This window comes from Vulpes vulpes, chromosome 14 (genome assembly GCF_048418805.1).
Source record: "Vulpes vulpes isolate BD-2025 chromosome 14, VulVul3, whole genome shotgun sequence".
In the NCBI taxonomy this organism is placed as follows: Eukaryota; Metazoa; Chordata; class Mammalia; order Carnivora; family Canidae; genus Vulpes; species Vulpes vulpes.
Window position 1 is genome coordinate 131682576 of NC_132793.1, and position 16107 is coordinate 131698682.

At 36.4% G+C, this 16107-nt stretch overlaps 1 protein-coding gene and 1 pseudogene across 8 annotated transcripts in view; both read right to left on the reverse strand.

Annotated features, from left to right (window-relative positions):
* Positions 1-16107, reverse strand: part of STIM2 (stromal interaction molecule 2) — a 144050-nt gene that overhangs the window by 60438 nt on the left and 67505 nt on the right. For all 8 annotated transcript variants that reach the window (XM_072737936.1, XM_072737934.1, XM_072737935.1 and 5 more), the window contains exon 3: positions 537-651. In XM_072737936.1, the coding sequence (XP_072594037.1) occupies positions 537-651 (115 nt within the window). The remainder of the gene's footprint in view (positions 1-536; positions 652-16107) is intronic.
* On the reverse strand, positions 9703-11634 carry LOC112923159 (non-histone chromosomal protein HMG-14 pseudogene; annotated as a pseudogene).

Below are 16107 nucleotides of genomic sequence, written 5' to 3' on the forward strand. Positions count from 1 at the left end.
TTCCTGCCTTAAGCAATTACTGTGAGACAGCTTGAGGATCTGAGGGCAGAAAAGTGGTAAAATATAAATTATAGAGCTTTATCATGAAACTAATAGAAGACTTCATAAATTTATTTCAGGAAAAGCTTAAAAGTTCTTTGCCTTCTGAAGATTTTAGGACTATTCGCAATAACTGACAAAACAACTTTGGGATCCATGTTTATTTGATAAATCCTTTATAATAATGTTACTTAACAGCTGAAGCAAAGCTCCACAACCTCAAGCTATCAGACATGCATGATCTTACTTCTTACAGTATAAGGTATCAAATTATCTGAAAACAGGCTGACCCTTAACGAATTGTTAAGAAAGATAAAAATCATTTTTCAAAATCAAAAGTGAAAAAATTATTTACTAAAATATAAATATCCTCAACAAAAATGTTATCCTGATTTTTTCACAAAATCGTATGCAATTAGTGAGTTAACAGTGGCTAAGCAGGGCAGACGAGCAGGGGAAGGATTTGAGCAGGGGAAGGATTCGGTTCACAGTCTTACCTTCTGATGTTTTCCATCGTTTCCATAAATCCTCAACAGTTATATGCTTATCTTCTCTGTGCAGATGGCTGTGTTTATTAGTAGCATCTTTATATTTCATATCTTCTCTGATAAACTATGAAAGAGAAAACACTAAGTTAACTAAACTTAAATTCACCATTTTACAATCTCTGTAAACTCAGAAACAAAATTTTGAAATCCAATGGATGGTAATTTTCAGATAATTATTGGTACATTTTTGGGATTTCATACTCACATTATCCTTATATGTTTATAAAATTTATTTAATAAAATATCTTCTACTAACCATAACAACAATAAAAGTATCTATTTAATGCTCATTATTTACCAGGTTCTATCCTACATTACAATATCTATATCTACACACACACATACATTCTTAACTTCATGACAAGTCTATATTATCTATCTCCATTTTATAGATGAGAAAACAAAGACCCAAAGAAGTAAAATAATTTGTCCAAGGTTGAAAAAATAACAAAAGCAGAGCTAAGTATATTATGATTAACAGCATATTATATATAACATATATAATACTTGCACTTAGGGACAGAGGTGTCTCAAAAATACAATAAATACTAACCTCAATCACTGCCTCATTATTTGTGTTCTTCTACCTGAGAAGCTATTACAGTTGAGAGGCTTTTGACTACAGCGTTCAGAACTAAAGTATTTTGTGAAACTCAAGTAGATCCTCTACTATTATTACTTTAAAATAGAGAAAATGGACTAAAATTTTCTTTCCTAAAAACCAACCTGCTCTGTATTCATTATATAAAATCCTTCAGATGCTCCCCACTGTCTCACAAATAAAAAGTAGCTTGCTTTTTATTTGGAAGAAGGAGAAGTAAACTCCTTTTATGGTTTATATACCATTTTCCAATCCTATCCCCAACAGTCTTTTCAGGCTGATCTCGACACTTTCCCCATATAAACTCATTACTCTAATTCTATAAAACAAATAGGTTTTTAAATTATTATGCTTTTTCTATCTCATCTCTGATTTTTGTTTTGCTATTAGTTTACTTAATATCTTTATTGATTTTTTTCTAATTTCAAAAATATAAGATCACACAAGAGTATTTCAGAAATCCATAATTCAGAAAGTGAATATTCCCTACAGTTCCGAACACCAGAGGCATGTTTTTCTGACTTTAATATACTGACAATGAACATCATTTTCAAAGGCTAAATTTTGCTGTCATTTTCTGCTAAAAAAAATTTAAAATAGCTGTATAATATTGAGAAATCACTTCACTTTTCTGAGATTTAATAACCTTAGCCACAAAATGAAAAAACGATGTTTTAGGATTAACACACTTCTCAATACATGGTCACGAGACTGGTGTTGGTCAGCAAACTGATACCAGTCTACAATATGGATAGAAATGGAGAGAAGCCATTTAGAAACCTTTATAGCAATTAGAGATTTTTAAAGAATCTGACCCAAGCATGTGATAAATGTACTTACTATATGTAGGCCCCATCTATAATGAACTGGAAATGAAAACTCTGATCCTTCACCATAGACACTTTGAAAAGCAATTAACAAGGTCTATTCTAGTGTTCATATATTTTGCTATTCTATTTTTTTTTATTTTGCTATTCTAAATAGTGCCTCACTCTTTTTTTCTAAATACCCTTCTTAATAGTTATTTTTAAAGTGGCCTGCTTCATTGCTCCAACTCCTCTCTATTTCATACTTTTCTGATTTCCTATTTCTGTCCATTCCTCTTTGTTCTTTCTGATATCTTCAGAATCCAGTAGATGTACCTGGAAAAATCACTGTCACTGAGATGTTCAGAAACTGCCCCTTAGCTTGGAAAAGATTCAAGAGCTAGAGAGAAATTCTAGAATGAAAAGCAGGATGACGAAAAAAGCAGGGAGGAAGCCTGCCTTGGAAATGGTCCAGTCAGTTGGAACAAATGGCAACTGTTTCATATTTGTGATACATGAGAAAAGAAAAAAAAGTCCTAGGAAATTCTCTTCATTACATGAACACAAAGAACCTAAAAGTAGAGTTTTGTGACTTTAGGATCAATGTATTTCAGAAAATAAAGTTAATTTCCATATATAGCTAGATGAGGCATTCTAGCTACTGAGCTATTTTAGAAAGTCTAGGATGAGCGTGTAGATATCTGCCCAAATATATGCTTAACAAAATAAAAGAATTAAGATATCAAAAAAGGGCAATTAAGAAAAAAGCTCAGGAAGATTACCTATAACTCATTTAATATAAAAGAATTACCTGGGTCCCAAGAAGGTTGGGTCAAAACAAAAGCACAGAATTGTATTTTCCCTGAAATTACCTTTAAAAATAATATATGCTTCTGTTTTAAAACATGATCCCAAGATAACACAATTCATAACAAACCACATTGAAGCATATTCTGTATCTCATACATCTTCAACATTTTGATCACAAATGTGACTAGAAAGCACGAGAATTACTCTATGCTGAAACTAAGTTAGAAGGAACGCCTGGGTGGCTCAGCTGGTTAAGCCTCTGCCTTTGGCTCAGGGTATGATCCCAGGTCCTGGGATCCAGCCCCACATCAGGTTCCCTGCTCAGTGGAGAGTCTGCTTCTCCCTATCTCTGTGCCTGTTGCTCCCTCTGCTTGTGCTCTCTTTCTGCCAAATAAATAAAATCTTAAAAGAAAAGAAAGAAACTAGGTTGGAAAAATTTTAACTGAACCAGATACACTAAAACTCATCAGCTTCCATTTAACCCTCTTTCCAGTGTTTCCTACTGACTATTCTGACTGTTCAGACTTTTCTAAAACTTCACAGGAAACTCCAAATTATAGAAATGAGGCAGGCTATCTATAGGAATTTTAAAAAGTCACCAGTAATTGAAAATGCATGAGAAAATGACAAATCCTTCTTGTTGAAATCAGTGAATTGGAAAACAGAATGTGAAATTCTAGGAGGTAAATCCTCAAGTAATGTACTACAGATAACGTAGAGTTCCTTGGTAAACATGTCCAAATATGTACCTAGTTATACCTACTATAGGAAAGGCTGAATGACAATACAAATACAAAAGTACTCAAATAAATGACTACTGACTATTCTTCTCAAAAACAATCACACAGATGGTTCTTTTAAATATATATACCTAGTTTCAGGAAGTTAGCTTTTAGATGACAAGCTGATTTCAATTCCTTGTATCTCTAACATATATATTATTTTGTATTCTGTATTTATATTTTATATTTGTGATGCTATATATTTCTTCTTTCATTTTTTATATCTGCATTTATATTTGTATTTTGTACTTGTGTTATTTTTATGACAGTGTTTAATAGAAACTGATACAGGCACATTTTAGGGCTCTCTCCCTATCAACATTAGTGTACATCTCTGAATGTGTTCAATCATCCCTGCTCATGTTATCACCATTGCCACAGCTATGTGACTAAAGGACGGACACTTGACCCAGAAGAAAACAATCCAGATCATGACCAGGATGAGAGGATTCTATTTCACAAGAAAATGCAATTCAGACCATAAAAGAAAGGCTGGGTCACTTGGTGATGGTTCAAGGTGATAAGGAAGCTGGTATTGAAGGTACCATTTTATGAACAGTCAAGACCACGTACAGAGGAAGCCAAAACACAGAGACAGAAAATAATGAAAGAGAACAGAGAGAGAAAGAAATGGTACCAGGAAGTGCCTAGATTCTTGGTGACTTCCAGTTTCAGTTCCTCCGGAGGCCTGAGCTACACAATTCTTGTCCTGATTTCCATGACATAACAATGATACATAGGTGTTTCCCCTTTTATTTTTAAATATACAATTTTAAGATCTCAATACCCAAGGAGAAGTGATTTATCATCAAAGTTAATAAGCACTCAGATGGTGGAGTGTGAGAGACTATACTCAAAATCTGACTCCCCTACTTGTATTCTTTTTAGCCTCACATTTCTCCTTTGTACAGGCAGGAAAATAAAATTACCCACCACATATGGTTATGAAGAAGATTAAACTAAAAATTAATACTTAGCACACAGAAGTGCTAGACAATAAAAATAATTTCAGTTGTTATTGCAGTTGAACTTTAAAGCCTGAGTAAATTAGTTTCACCCTGACTAGACTGGTAAGTTAATATACATTTTGGAAAATATCAGATATTTACAGAGCTACAATTTTCCAATACTTTTAAAACTACCATTTCAGACATTGTGAAACAAAATACATAACACAGAGATGAAGAAGAAAACCATAACCTTTTCACTGACAATGTAAGCAGAGATTTTCCCAAAGGACACCTGTCATCAAAACAACACAGTGTCCAAGGTCTGATATGTGAGTCAGCTAAAGCAAATGGGTTCCTGGAAAAAAACCGCAGGGTCTTCCTGTCTTGAAAATAATACTAAAATAGCTTAGTATAATGTCTCAGGGAAAAGAATGCATAACCAGAAAGGAGTACTATTATCCACACTTGTACAGATGAAAAAGCTAAGGCTATGGGAGGGTTGACAATTTCTTCGATTTGATATAGTGATTTAGGAACAAAATACCAAAGTAAATTTTAAAGAATTTCAAAATTTAAGTCCTTCACCACTATTCACACCACTATCCTAACCTGGATGTCTTGAAAAATGCACTGATTCCCCAAATTCTCAGAAATGACACCATGCTAATAATAAAGCATGAATTGCCCATGTTTCTTCATCCCAAAACTGAGCATAGTGGTGGAAAGCACAGACTCAACCTTCAGACCATGAATATTTCAAATGTTCTATTTGCTGTATGACCTTAATAAACTACTTTCCTCTCTGCTTCAGTTTTCTGAACAGCAAATGGTAACAATCATATATCAAAGGGTTGTGAAGATTAAGTGACTTATTTCACATGAAGTGTAAAGAAAAGTGCTTGGTATGTAGTAAACACTCAATAACATCAGCTATTTTGCGTAAATTGTTTCTTTTTTTAAAATAAGGAGTTAAATCTTTGCCTTTACATGAACACTGTATCATTTCTTGAAGTGGTGGAAGATAACTTTGAGGCACGACAAAACACCACTGATAATCACTTATCTAACTGCAATAATATCAAATCTTGCTTGACACCCATCACATAAAATGTTGTAACAATGCAGAGATATGGGCTACTACTAAGATATTTGTCTTAATAACTCTGATCTTATCATCTACGATGGATGATGACACACAAAAACATAAAAGAACACAGGCAAACTGGAATATGTTTTCATGGAATTAAGAATGAAAAAGGTAAATAATTTAACATCTGAGACAAAGTTCTTCAAATCCTAAATTCAAGTATTTTCTTTTTCAAACATTAAAATTCTACACTAAAGAAAACTCCAAACTGATTTGAACAGTTTCTTCATCTTAACACAGCATAACTTTACACTTTTGCCCAGTTCCTACAGTTCTATATCAGACCTTAACCCATTCCCTAAGCTTCCAACATCAAAAACCCATTAGTCAATCCCCATTTACCCACAATAAATGTAATAATGACCTCTTTAGGGTCCTGCTCTGTTCGGTAGTCTTTAGTGACTACCGATCAGCCCTTGCATGGAAGGAAGCCACAGGAGCCAAGGAAAAAAGACACACAAAAAACTGAGAGGAAAAAAATCCCTGAAGATTACACAGAACAGGGAATAGTGCTTGCTCCAACAAGACAGAATGGAAAACCTCCTAATTTGTAGATCCTCAAGTAAAATACTAAGAAGGGTTTTGCCCTAGGAAATACTGAGGAATATTAACACCAGACTATACATTGATTCTGCCCCCAAAAAAGCTTATAAATACAAGCCAATGGAATTAAACGGTTTCCACATAACTTAACCATTCCCTAGAATAAAGCTTAAGAATACAATGTATACAAAATACTCAGTATGCAACAAGGTAAAACCCACAATGTCTGACACCCAATGAAAAATTGCCAGGTATGTAAAGATACAGAAAAAACAACCAACAACTAAGAGAAAAGTCAATCAAAACCAATTCAAAAATTGAAAAGGTGAGAGAATTAATGAACAAAGGCATTAAAAGTTATCATAGCTATATTCTACCTATTTAAAAAGTCAGAATAAATACGGAGCATGTTAATGGAGACATGAAGGACTGAAGTGGTTTTTTTTTTTTTAAAGACCCAAATCAAAATTCTAAACATTAAAACTGCAATGACTGAGATGAAAAATACACTAAATGAGATTAATAATAAACATGACAGATGGAAATATCAGCAAACTTAAATACAATAAGCATGAGAAACTATTCAAATCAGAGAGTGAACTGTGGGACAATGTCAAGTAGCCTAACATAAGTGTAATTGGTGTACATAAGGAGCCCAAGAGGGACTGACAAATAAAATATACTTGAAGAATGATGACCAAAATTTTTCCAAATTTTATTAAGATTATAAACCCACAGATCCCAGAAGATCAACATACCTCAAGATAAGAAACATAAAGAACACTGCACCAATATACATCAGAATCAAATAGCTTAAGACCAGGGATAAAGAGAGTCATCTAAAAGCAACTGGGTGAGGGAGGGGAGATAAAAGACAAAAAAGATACAGAGGAACAGATATAAGGGACAGCAGAATTTTTGTCAGACAACAATACAATCCAGAGACCACTCATGAGGGAAGCATATTAAAACATGAAAGAAAAAAACCATTAACCTACAATTCTTACCTAGCAAAAACATCCTCCAAAAATGAAGGCAAAATAAAAACTTTTTTGGACATACAAACAGTAAGAGTTTATCACCGCAAGTCCTGTACTGCCAGAAATGTTTTTAAAAACCCTGTAAGCAGAAGGAAAATAATACCAGATGGAAATCTGAGCAGGGTAAGAACAATTTTGGAGGAATAACAGAGGCAAAAGCTTAAGGGAGTTCAAGAAAGAACAAGATGAGAAAAACAGTATACAAATCCTTTGGAGGGAACTTGTTGGAAAAGGACAAAGGAATGGCACCATAACCAAAGGGAGAAACAGGAGAAGTTTTTATACTATTGTGTTTATGATGTGGGAAAACAATGGCAGGTTTGCATCAGATGGGAAAGATCCAGTAGAAAATGGAAAATTGCTGAAGTATTGTCCTAGAGTTGCCAAGGGGAGATGAGAGATGAGGTGGAGGGCTCAAGTAGAAGAATTCACTTTTGCAAGGAGCACAAACCAACAAATAACGGAGCACAAATCAACAGTATCAGGAGAGAATATATAGTTTATAGCCAAAACTGAAGGTAGATGCACATCCCCAGGGGCCCTAAACGACCTCTGACAAGGAGAGAGGAAAAACTTCCCCACCCCAATCCTAAGATCTCTGGTTAGTTATCACATCATTGGAAAAGATGTTAAGCATACCACAAAGTATGGGAAATTAACTAGCAATGGGAAAGTAAAGGAAAATTACTGACCAATTATACTTAATAGATTTTATACAACACCAAGATTTCTCTTCACTGTCTTCTACAAAAGAAAGTAACAGTTTCAAAATCTGAAGACCAAAATCTTCTGTATCACAATTGAGGCAGGTGGAAGATATATGGGTATGTACCTTTGTCAAAATTCATGAAACTGTATAGCTAAAACTTCTGCACTGAATTGAATGTAAAATATACCTCAAATATTTAAACCATCAAGAATTTCAAGAAACTCATGACCTTTTATGGGCACAATTTTATTCATTAAAAAGATATTATTTATTCTAATACTGCTCATCTCTTACGATCACTAAGCCAACCTCTAAGAGATTACATTAATTTGCCACATATTATACTTTGCAAATGTCTTTTTATCATTTTTTTGGTTTTTCAGGGTAGAAGATTTAAAATACTTCCATTACTGAGACTCAAGGTTATAACTATAACCAGGGATCCCTGGGTGGCTCAGCAGTTCAGTGCCTTCCTTTGGCCCACGGTGTGATCCTGGAGTCCCGGAATCAAGTCCCACGCTGGGCTCCCAGCATGGAGCCTGCTTCTCCCTTTGCCTGTGTCTCTGCCTCTCTCTCCCTCTCTATGTCTATCATGAATGAATGAATAAATGAATGAATGAATGAATCTTTAAAAAAAATTACTATAACCAATTTCTTTGTGTTTTTTGGTGGTTTAGTTTTGTCACAATTGAGATTTTATTAGTTGCTTATTTTTTGTTAGTACAAAGGCATTTCCATTTCTACACACTTCTTCACGTATGAACCAAAATCCTAAAAAAAAAAAAAAATCACGCCTTGCAATTCTTTTCTAAGCAGTTATTCCAGTGACTTTCCAGCTTAAAATCTGTAAATTTTCCTTAACAGGATATCAAGCACAAATATCTTCAAATATTGTATGATGTTACACAGTTAAGTCCCACAAATTCACAATTTAGTATCATACACACTACCTACTGGAATTTTGTTTTTTGTTTTTTGTTTTTTTAATTTTTTTCAATGTATTTATTTATGATAGTCACAGAGAGAGAGAGAGAGAGAGAGAGAGACAGGCAGAGACACAGGCAGAGGGAGAAGCAGGCTCCATGCACCGGGAGCCCGACGTGGGATTCGATCCCAGGTCTCCAGGATCGCGCCCTGGGCCAAAGGCAGGTGCTAAACCGCTGCACCACCCAGGGATCCCCCTACTGGAATTTTGATCTATCACAGCACATTAACAAAGTTAACAAAGTTACTAGGAAAACTGTACTACTACAACCAAAGATGTTACAGAGTATACAAAATTCAGACAGGGAGAGCCAAGATCAAGGAGCAGCTTTCTTGAGGAAACAATTTTACCAAAAGCAACACAGGAACAGAAGTAATTTAAAATGTTCAAGATATATTACACTCACAGCTGACTTCAAACTGCCACTTAGTATGCTTTGTGTTCTAGGATATAAAGACTACCCCTAACTACAGAATGCCAGGCTGACACCCAAGACAATCAAAGCCTCCCATACCCAATATCCCAGTATTTTCTTGCTGTATCAAAAAATGAACAACTAAGAAATGATTTTACTTCTTAAAAAAGCACTTACTCATAAAAAATGGGATAAGGTGGGAGTCTCTCCTTTAAAATATTTCTAGAGCTACGAAAAAAATGTATTTACAAAACAGCTGATAAAAATATTCCTCTGGATTGTATAAGAAGGGAGAGAGAGACTACTGATAAGACATGGCATATGATATTAAGCAAACTTGGCTTCTTTCACTCCTGCTGCATCAGAGGCAGACTCTCCTCATTTTTAGTTTCTCTGTTTTCTGTAGGTAAGTCTTGTTTCTTCATGAGCCTCTTCAGCCTTTTTCCTCTTTGTGCCCATTTTCCCTTTTATTCGCAATTTTTATCTGAAGATTTATCCTTTCCTGCTGCCATTTTTGGATTGGCTTCCACTTCTGCAGAAGCAGTTTTAGATGACAACCTTGCTGATCCTCCTCTTGGCTCCTCCTTTACTGCCCCCTCAGCGGAGCTGACCTTCCTCTTGGGCACCACAGTGGTGGTGGTGGGGCAGGCATGAGCAGGTGCGTGCAGCCCCTGGTGTGCCAAATGCCTTCACAAAGCTGAAATGCCTGGCCACTGTCACTCCTTCTGCCCCCCACTAGCGGCTAGAATCCCTGTAACCCACTTCTCTGAATAGGACAATCCTATACTGGTATTCCAGGAATGCTGGCTTGCTGGGCCTCCTAGTGATAGCCTACTGAAGGAGTTCAAGTTCCCTCTATCACCACACACATATGCCATATAACTAAGGTGAGACAGGTAAATCACAGAGCTGACTGACAGAGGAAATGAAATGGAAATAGGATCAAGCTAAACTAGAAAGCAACGAAGACCATAGTACAAAGCAAGGGATTTCTCTGGCTTAGAAGAATGATGGAAAACACAAAAATAAACAGGGAAGCTTTATATGGATGAAGTTCCATTTCACCTAAATATTAAAATTAATCTTATAAGATAGAACATGCAAAATGGGAAAGGAAGAGAATGAGAGAAATCATGAGTGAAAGGCCTCTCCGGGCATGAGAATACATATATGTACAAAGAGCAATCTGTCAGCAGTTCACTTTGGGAAGAGTAAAGAGTGCATCAAGCAGCTGCAGAGTAAATGATAATGGCTAGAAAGATAGATTATGCCCAGACTATAAAAGGACTTAAATGCCAAATTAAGAAGTCTAGGCTGGACACGGGGTGGCTCAGCGGTTGAGCGTCTGCCTCTGGCTCAGGGCTTGATCCCAGGGTCCTGGGATCAAGTCCCACATCAGGCTTCCTGCAGGGAGCCTGCTTCTCCCTCTGCCTGTGTCTCTGCCTCTCTCTTTCTCTCTCTCTCTCTCTGTCTTTCATGAATAAATAAATAAAATCTTTAAAAAAAAAAAGTCTAGACTATATGTTGTAGACTATCGTAGTACTTCTCAAGGTGTGATCAACTCCATGCTAACGTCAGTGTTCTGAACACAGCTGAAGTAAGTTAAGTCTATTAAAGGCATGTTCAACTAATGATTTTGTTTTAAAGATTTTATTTATTCATGAGAGACAGACAGAGAGAGAGAGAGAGAGAGAGAGAGAAAGAGAGAGGCAGAGACACAGGCAGAGGGAGAAGCAGGCTCCCTGCAGGGAGCCCAACGTGGGACTCGATCCCGGGTCTCCAGGATCAGCTCCGGGGTGAAGAAGGTATTAAACCGCTGAGCCACCCAGGCTGCCCAACTAATGATATTTTCAACTTAGAATAGGTTCATTGGGATATAATCCTATTGTAAGATTTTTCTCCAGAACACTCTGTTCCTCTTAACCAGGCCCACCCTCAGGGGGAACTAGTTAACCAGAACCCAACCTTCAGGGGTATTACCAGAGCCTAATGGACCAGGCTCAAAACTCAATCCTACCAGTCTCTAGCCCTCCAGAGGGAGAAGAGTAATGCCCAACTCCAACTCACTCTAGCCATCCTGTCTCACCTAAGGGAAAAGAAAAAGACCAAAACTGAGAAATACTTGTGAAGGTCGCAGTCCAGAACCATAGGTTCACTAAAAGACTGGGACGTAATCATGAGACTACAGAACAACCCCCCCACCACCACCCATCTTACTACAGGCCTATTTACAGCTGTTTCTTTTACCTCATACATCATGTTTGGCTCTAGCTCTAGAGAAAAAATGACAAGGCATACCAAAAGGCAAAAGACACCATTCGAAGAGACAGAACAAGCATCAAAACCAGACATAGTAGGGACTGATCAGATGAGGTATTTAAAACAATCAAGATTAATACCCTGACTAGGCACAGCTGGAGAAAAACTCTCTGCCCCGGCAGATAGATATATCAATAGAAACCCAGAAAACCAAAAAGCAAAAAGACTGAAAAAAACCGGAACAGAGGATCCAAGGACTGTGAAACAACTTCAAAAAACTATAACATACATGTAACGGGAGTGCCAGAAGAAACAGAGAAAGAACAGAAGAAATGCCTGAAACAATAAAGACCGAGAAGGTCTAGGGTAGTAAAGATACCCAGTATGATATTTTAATAGTGTGTGTATGTCATTATATATATTTGTCCAAACCCAGAGAATATGCAACACCAAGACCAAACCCTAAGGACAACTCTGGACTTTGAGTGACTACAACATATCAGCATAGGTTAGTCCTTGGTAAAAAATGTACCAGTCTGGTGGGTGATGCTAATGAAGAAAGAGAATGCACCCAGTGTGTGTGGGTAGGACTGGATATGGGAAATCTCTTTGTCTCCCTCTCAATTTTGTTGTAAACCTAAACTGCTCTTAAAATTTAAAAAAAAGGGGGATCCCTGGGTGGCGCAGCAGTTTAGTGCCTGCCTGTGGCCCAGGGCGCGATCCTGGAGACCTGGGATCGAATCCCACGTCGGGCTCCCGGTGCATGGAGCCTGCTTCTCCCTCTGCCTATGTCTCTGCCTCTCTCTCTCTCTCTCTCTCTGTGTGACTATCATAAAAATGAAAGAAAGAAAAGAAAAGAAAAGAAAAGAAAAGAAAAGAAAAGAAAAGAAAAGAAAAGAAAAGAAAAGAAAATTAAAAAAAAATCCTATGGAACACATTGAAAAGGATCCAAGAAAAGAAAGAATAAATGAAGATATCAGAGGAGAAGTAGCCAGAAGCAGGAAGAGAACAAAAAAAATTGAGCAATTTCTTTTCAATGCTATCTCCCATGCCACCATACTCCAAACAGAATGAATTATTAGCTGTTATGTAAATGAGTACATTATATTCTTGCTTTAATGCTTTTTCCCTCCCCCACCCTTCTTCTTGGTGTGACCCACCCATCATCTCCACCTGTGAAAACCATGCCCACTTCCAAAGGCCCATCTCAAGGACTTCTACTCCATGCTTTTCCAGATTTTTCTCAAAAAAATATACACTTTCTCATCTGAGACACAAGAGCAGTTCCATGATTCGGTGTTATATGCCATGACATGCCTTGTATTAGACACACAGAGCTGCATATGCCCTAGTAGATGGTAAGTTCATGGAAGTCTATGCTTGTTTTTTCATTCTGCTCCATATTCAGTACAGTGCTCTATATATAAATAGGAACTTTAAAACATTAGGTGTTTTTTTTTTGTTTTTAGGTGTGTTTTGTTTTTAAATGAATGCTCAACAACGCCCTTAGGAACCTAGGCATATTTCCCAAGCCCTTGAAGGAACCAAGTAAAAGAAAATAAAAGAAAAATGAAAACAAAACAAAGCATCTAGTTAACTTTAAAAATAGTTTTTAAATTCCATAAAAATTCCTATACTTCCCTAATTAAGACTTCAAAGAAATTTTAGGAACTTAGGAGATATAAAAATAAAGGTCAGTTGGCAAGGATTAGCAATTAAAGTGAAAGGCTCTAAAATATTTTCTATCAATTATTTGAAACATTTTCAGGATCAAGGCAAAATATTCCTTCATCTTAAAAAGGTTCTCTTTATCAACTGAGTTTAATAGCCTTATAGTTTCAGTCCTCCAGGGCTAATAACCCTGTAAAAAGACTGGCAGGTAGGAGGAGTAATAAAAAGAAAGTTATCAACACTTGTTAGTACCAGTACTATGTCAATGCCATGAGCAAAGTCAAGCCAGGCCAGACCCAGCAAAGCCAGGATAGAAAGCCTAAAGGAAATATGGGGGTGAAAAGTAGTCTTTAGGGTGAGTTAAGTAAGGTAGTTTCTCCAGCCATGCTTAAGATAACACTCAAAACAGAAGTCAAGATGATTCAGAACAAATACAGGAAAAAAGCAGGTATGAAGTACTAATGAAAGAGCTGACATCAATGCCCAAAGGATTACAACTAAAATTGAGGTCAGTCACAGAAACACAGTTCAAGAATGTAACCAAAGAGATTCTTTTAGAGTCCAGGGCTCAAAACTGAACATGAGTTCACAAACAACTTAGAATTGTGCCTAAACATGCTCAGGAGTGAACGGGAGTTGAGACTGATGGGCTCTAGCCCAGTCCGCTGCACTGTGGGACCTAAGTAACATAATCAAAGCTGCCGTCTCATGTATAAAACAGGAATACCACCTGTCTTGCCTATCCCAAAACAACATTGCTGAAGATAATGTGAGACACCATAAATGCTTTATGAACATGATGTTACAATCAACATACGGTGGGGTTATCCTGAGGATAAGAACATTGTACCTTACATCTCCCTGATGTAGCATAGCACTTTACCACCTTAGGGGCACAAGAACAGCTTTCTGGGCAAAATAGTCTTCTGAACACCATGTGGTGAGTGACTGCAGCATTTACTTCTGGGAGAAATTCTGACAGGCCAAACACTGGATAGGTAAGTAGGAAAATTTAGACTATTGGATACAATTCTTCAGATATGAGTAACTGGGAAAGCCAGGAACTTCTACTAAAAATGAAAAGAGAAAACAAAACAAAACAAAACAAAACAAACAACAACAACAACAACAAAAAAAAAAAAACAGGGGCATCTGGGTGACTCAGTTAAGCTATAACTCTTGACTTCAGTTCAGGTCATGACCTTAAGATTGTGGGATCAAGCTCCACACTCAGCATGGAGTCTGCTTGAGATTTTCTCTTTTCCTCTCTCTCTGCCCCTCTTCTCACTTGTGCTAAGTAAATAAATAAATTTTAAAAATTAATAAATTCTAGAAATCAAGGAAAGGGTCAATGAGTTTTATTTTAAAATAAAATAAAAATAAAATTTAAAAATATTGTTAAACTATTATTTCTAGAGAACAAAAAGACAAAAAAAAATCACTTAACTCCAGGAAAAATAGAATTATGTCAAAGTCTCTGTCATGTTACTAGAAAACAAGGTGCCCCACACATAAAGACTTAGCATGATAAACTGAATTGAAATAGATCAAAGCTTTACTAATAGCACAATCCTTGGCACAATACTTGGATCAATTTAATAGCCACTTAGTGAAGTGAGCAAGACATAGACAAAGGTCATTACAGTGGAAAGTAGACTGTGGTAAGACATAGAGTGAGTTAATTATATGGCCCCATTTGCCTAGGACAGTCCTCATTTATGCCTGTCATCCTGGTGTAATTATTCAAGTGAAAGGCTCTCAAATATTTTCTATCAATTATTTGAAACATTTTCAGGATCAAGGCAAAAATATTCCTTCATCTTAAAAAGGTTCTCTTTATCAACTGAGTTTAATAGCCTTATAGTTTCAGTCCTCTAGGGCTAATAACCCTGTAATAAGACTGGCAGGTAGGAGGAGTAATAAAAAGAAATACTCTCTTTTACTTTCAAAAGTATGCCAGTTTGAATGATGAATTATGTCACCTTATCCAAAACAACAACAATTATAAGGCAGATAGAATTAATATTACAGTAAAGGTACAATTTTATTTAATTCATTTGTGAAAGAGGGATAGGTTTTGTACACTGAAACTAAGATTTTTTAGGAGATGAGACAATATGCGAAGTGTGCTAAACTCTCAAAAAAATATATTACATAAATGCAATGCCATGCTGTGATCCGAAAATGCCTGGGGGAGGAGAGGAGCAGGACTGGCTGTACAGTCAGGCTGGAACTGAAGCAGTACAGACACAGATCCTGATTCACACCCCTGCTGCTCTTCCCCCTTCCAGCGTGTAACAGTATTTAATACGAAACTCCTTTTAAGGAAAATGAAAAACTAATGTTAACAGGAATGGGAAAGGACTTTTTTTAGTGAAAATGTTTCAGATATTCTGATATTCTGACTAAATAAAGTGGAAATCATTTGGAGAAGAGGGGCTAAAAGATTTACTAGTGGAAGCAGGGGTTTTAGTAACTTCCCAGAAAAGAGGCCAAAGGTATTGGGTTGAATGTTTTAAGGTCACAAGATGATTTCAAAAGTTTTTGCTATAGATCATTCATTCTCAGTTTATAACTGGTAGATACTGGTAGTATCTATTTGCCATTTGAAACACATCTTTCCACAGAAACTTACTTTAAGTACCTACCTACTTACTGCAGTACAAAAGCCCACTTAATCCATATGTACTGAACTAGATAATACCCATGGTGTTTCTCAAATGACATCCCACTAAAGACACATCAAGAAGAGGGTATATCCATTTAATACATCAGAGTCAGAGGGGAGAGGCAAGAACATCT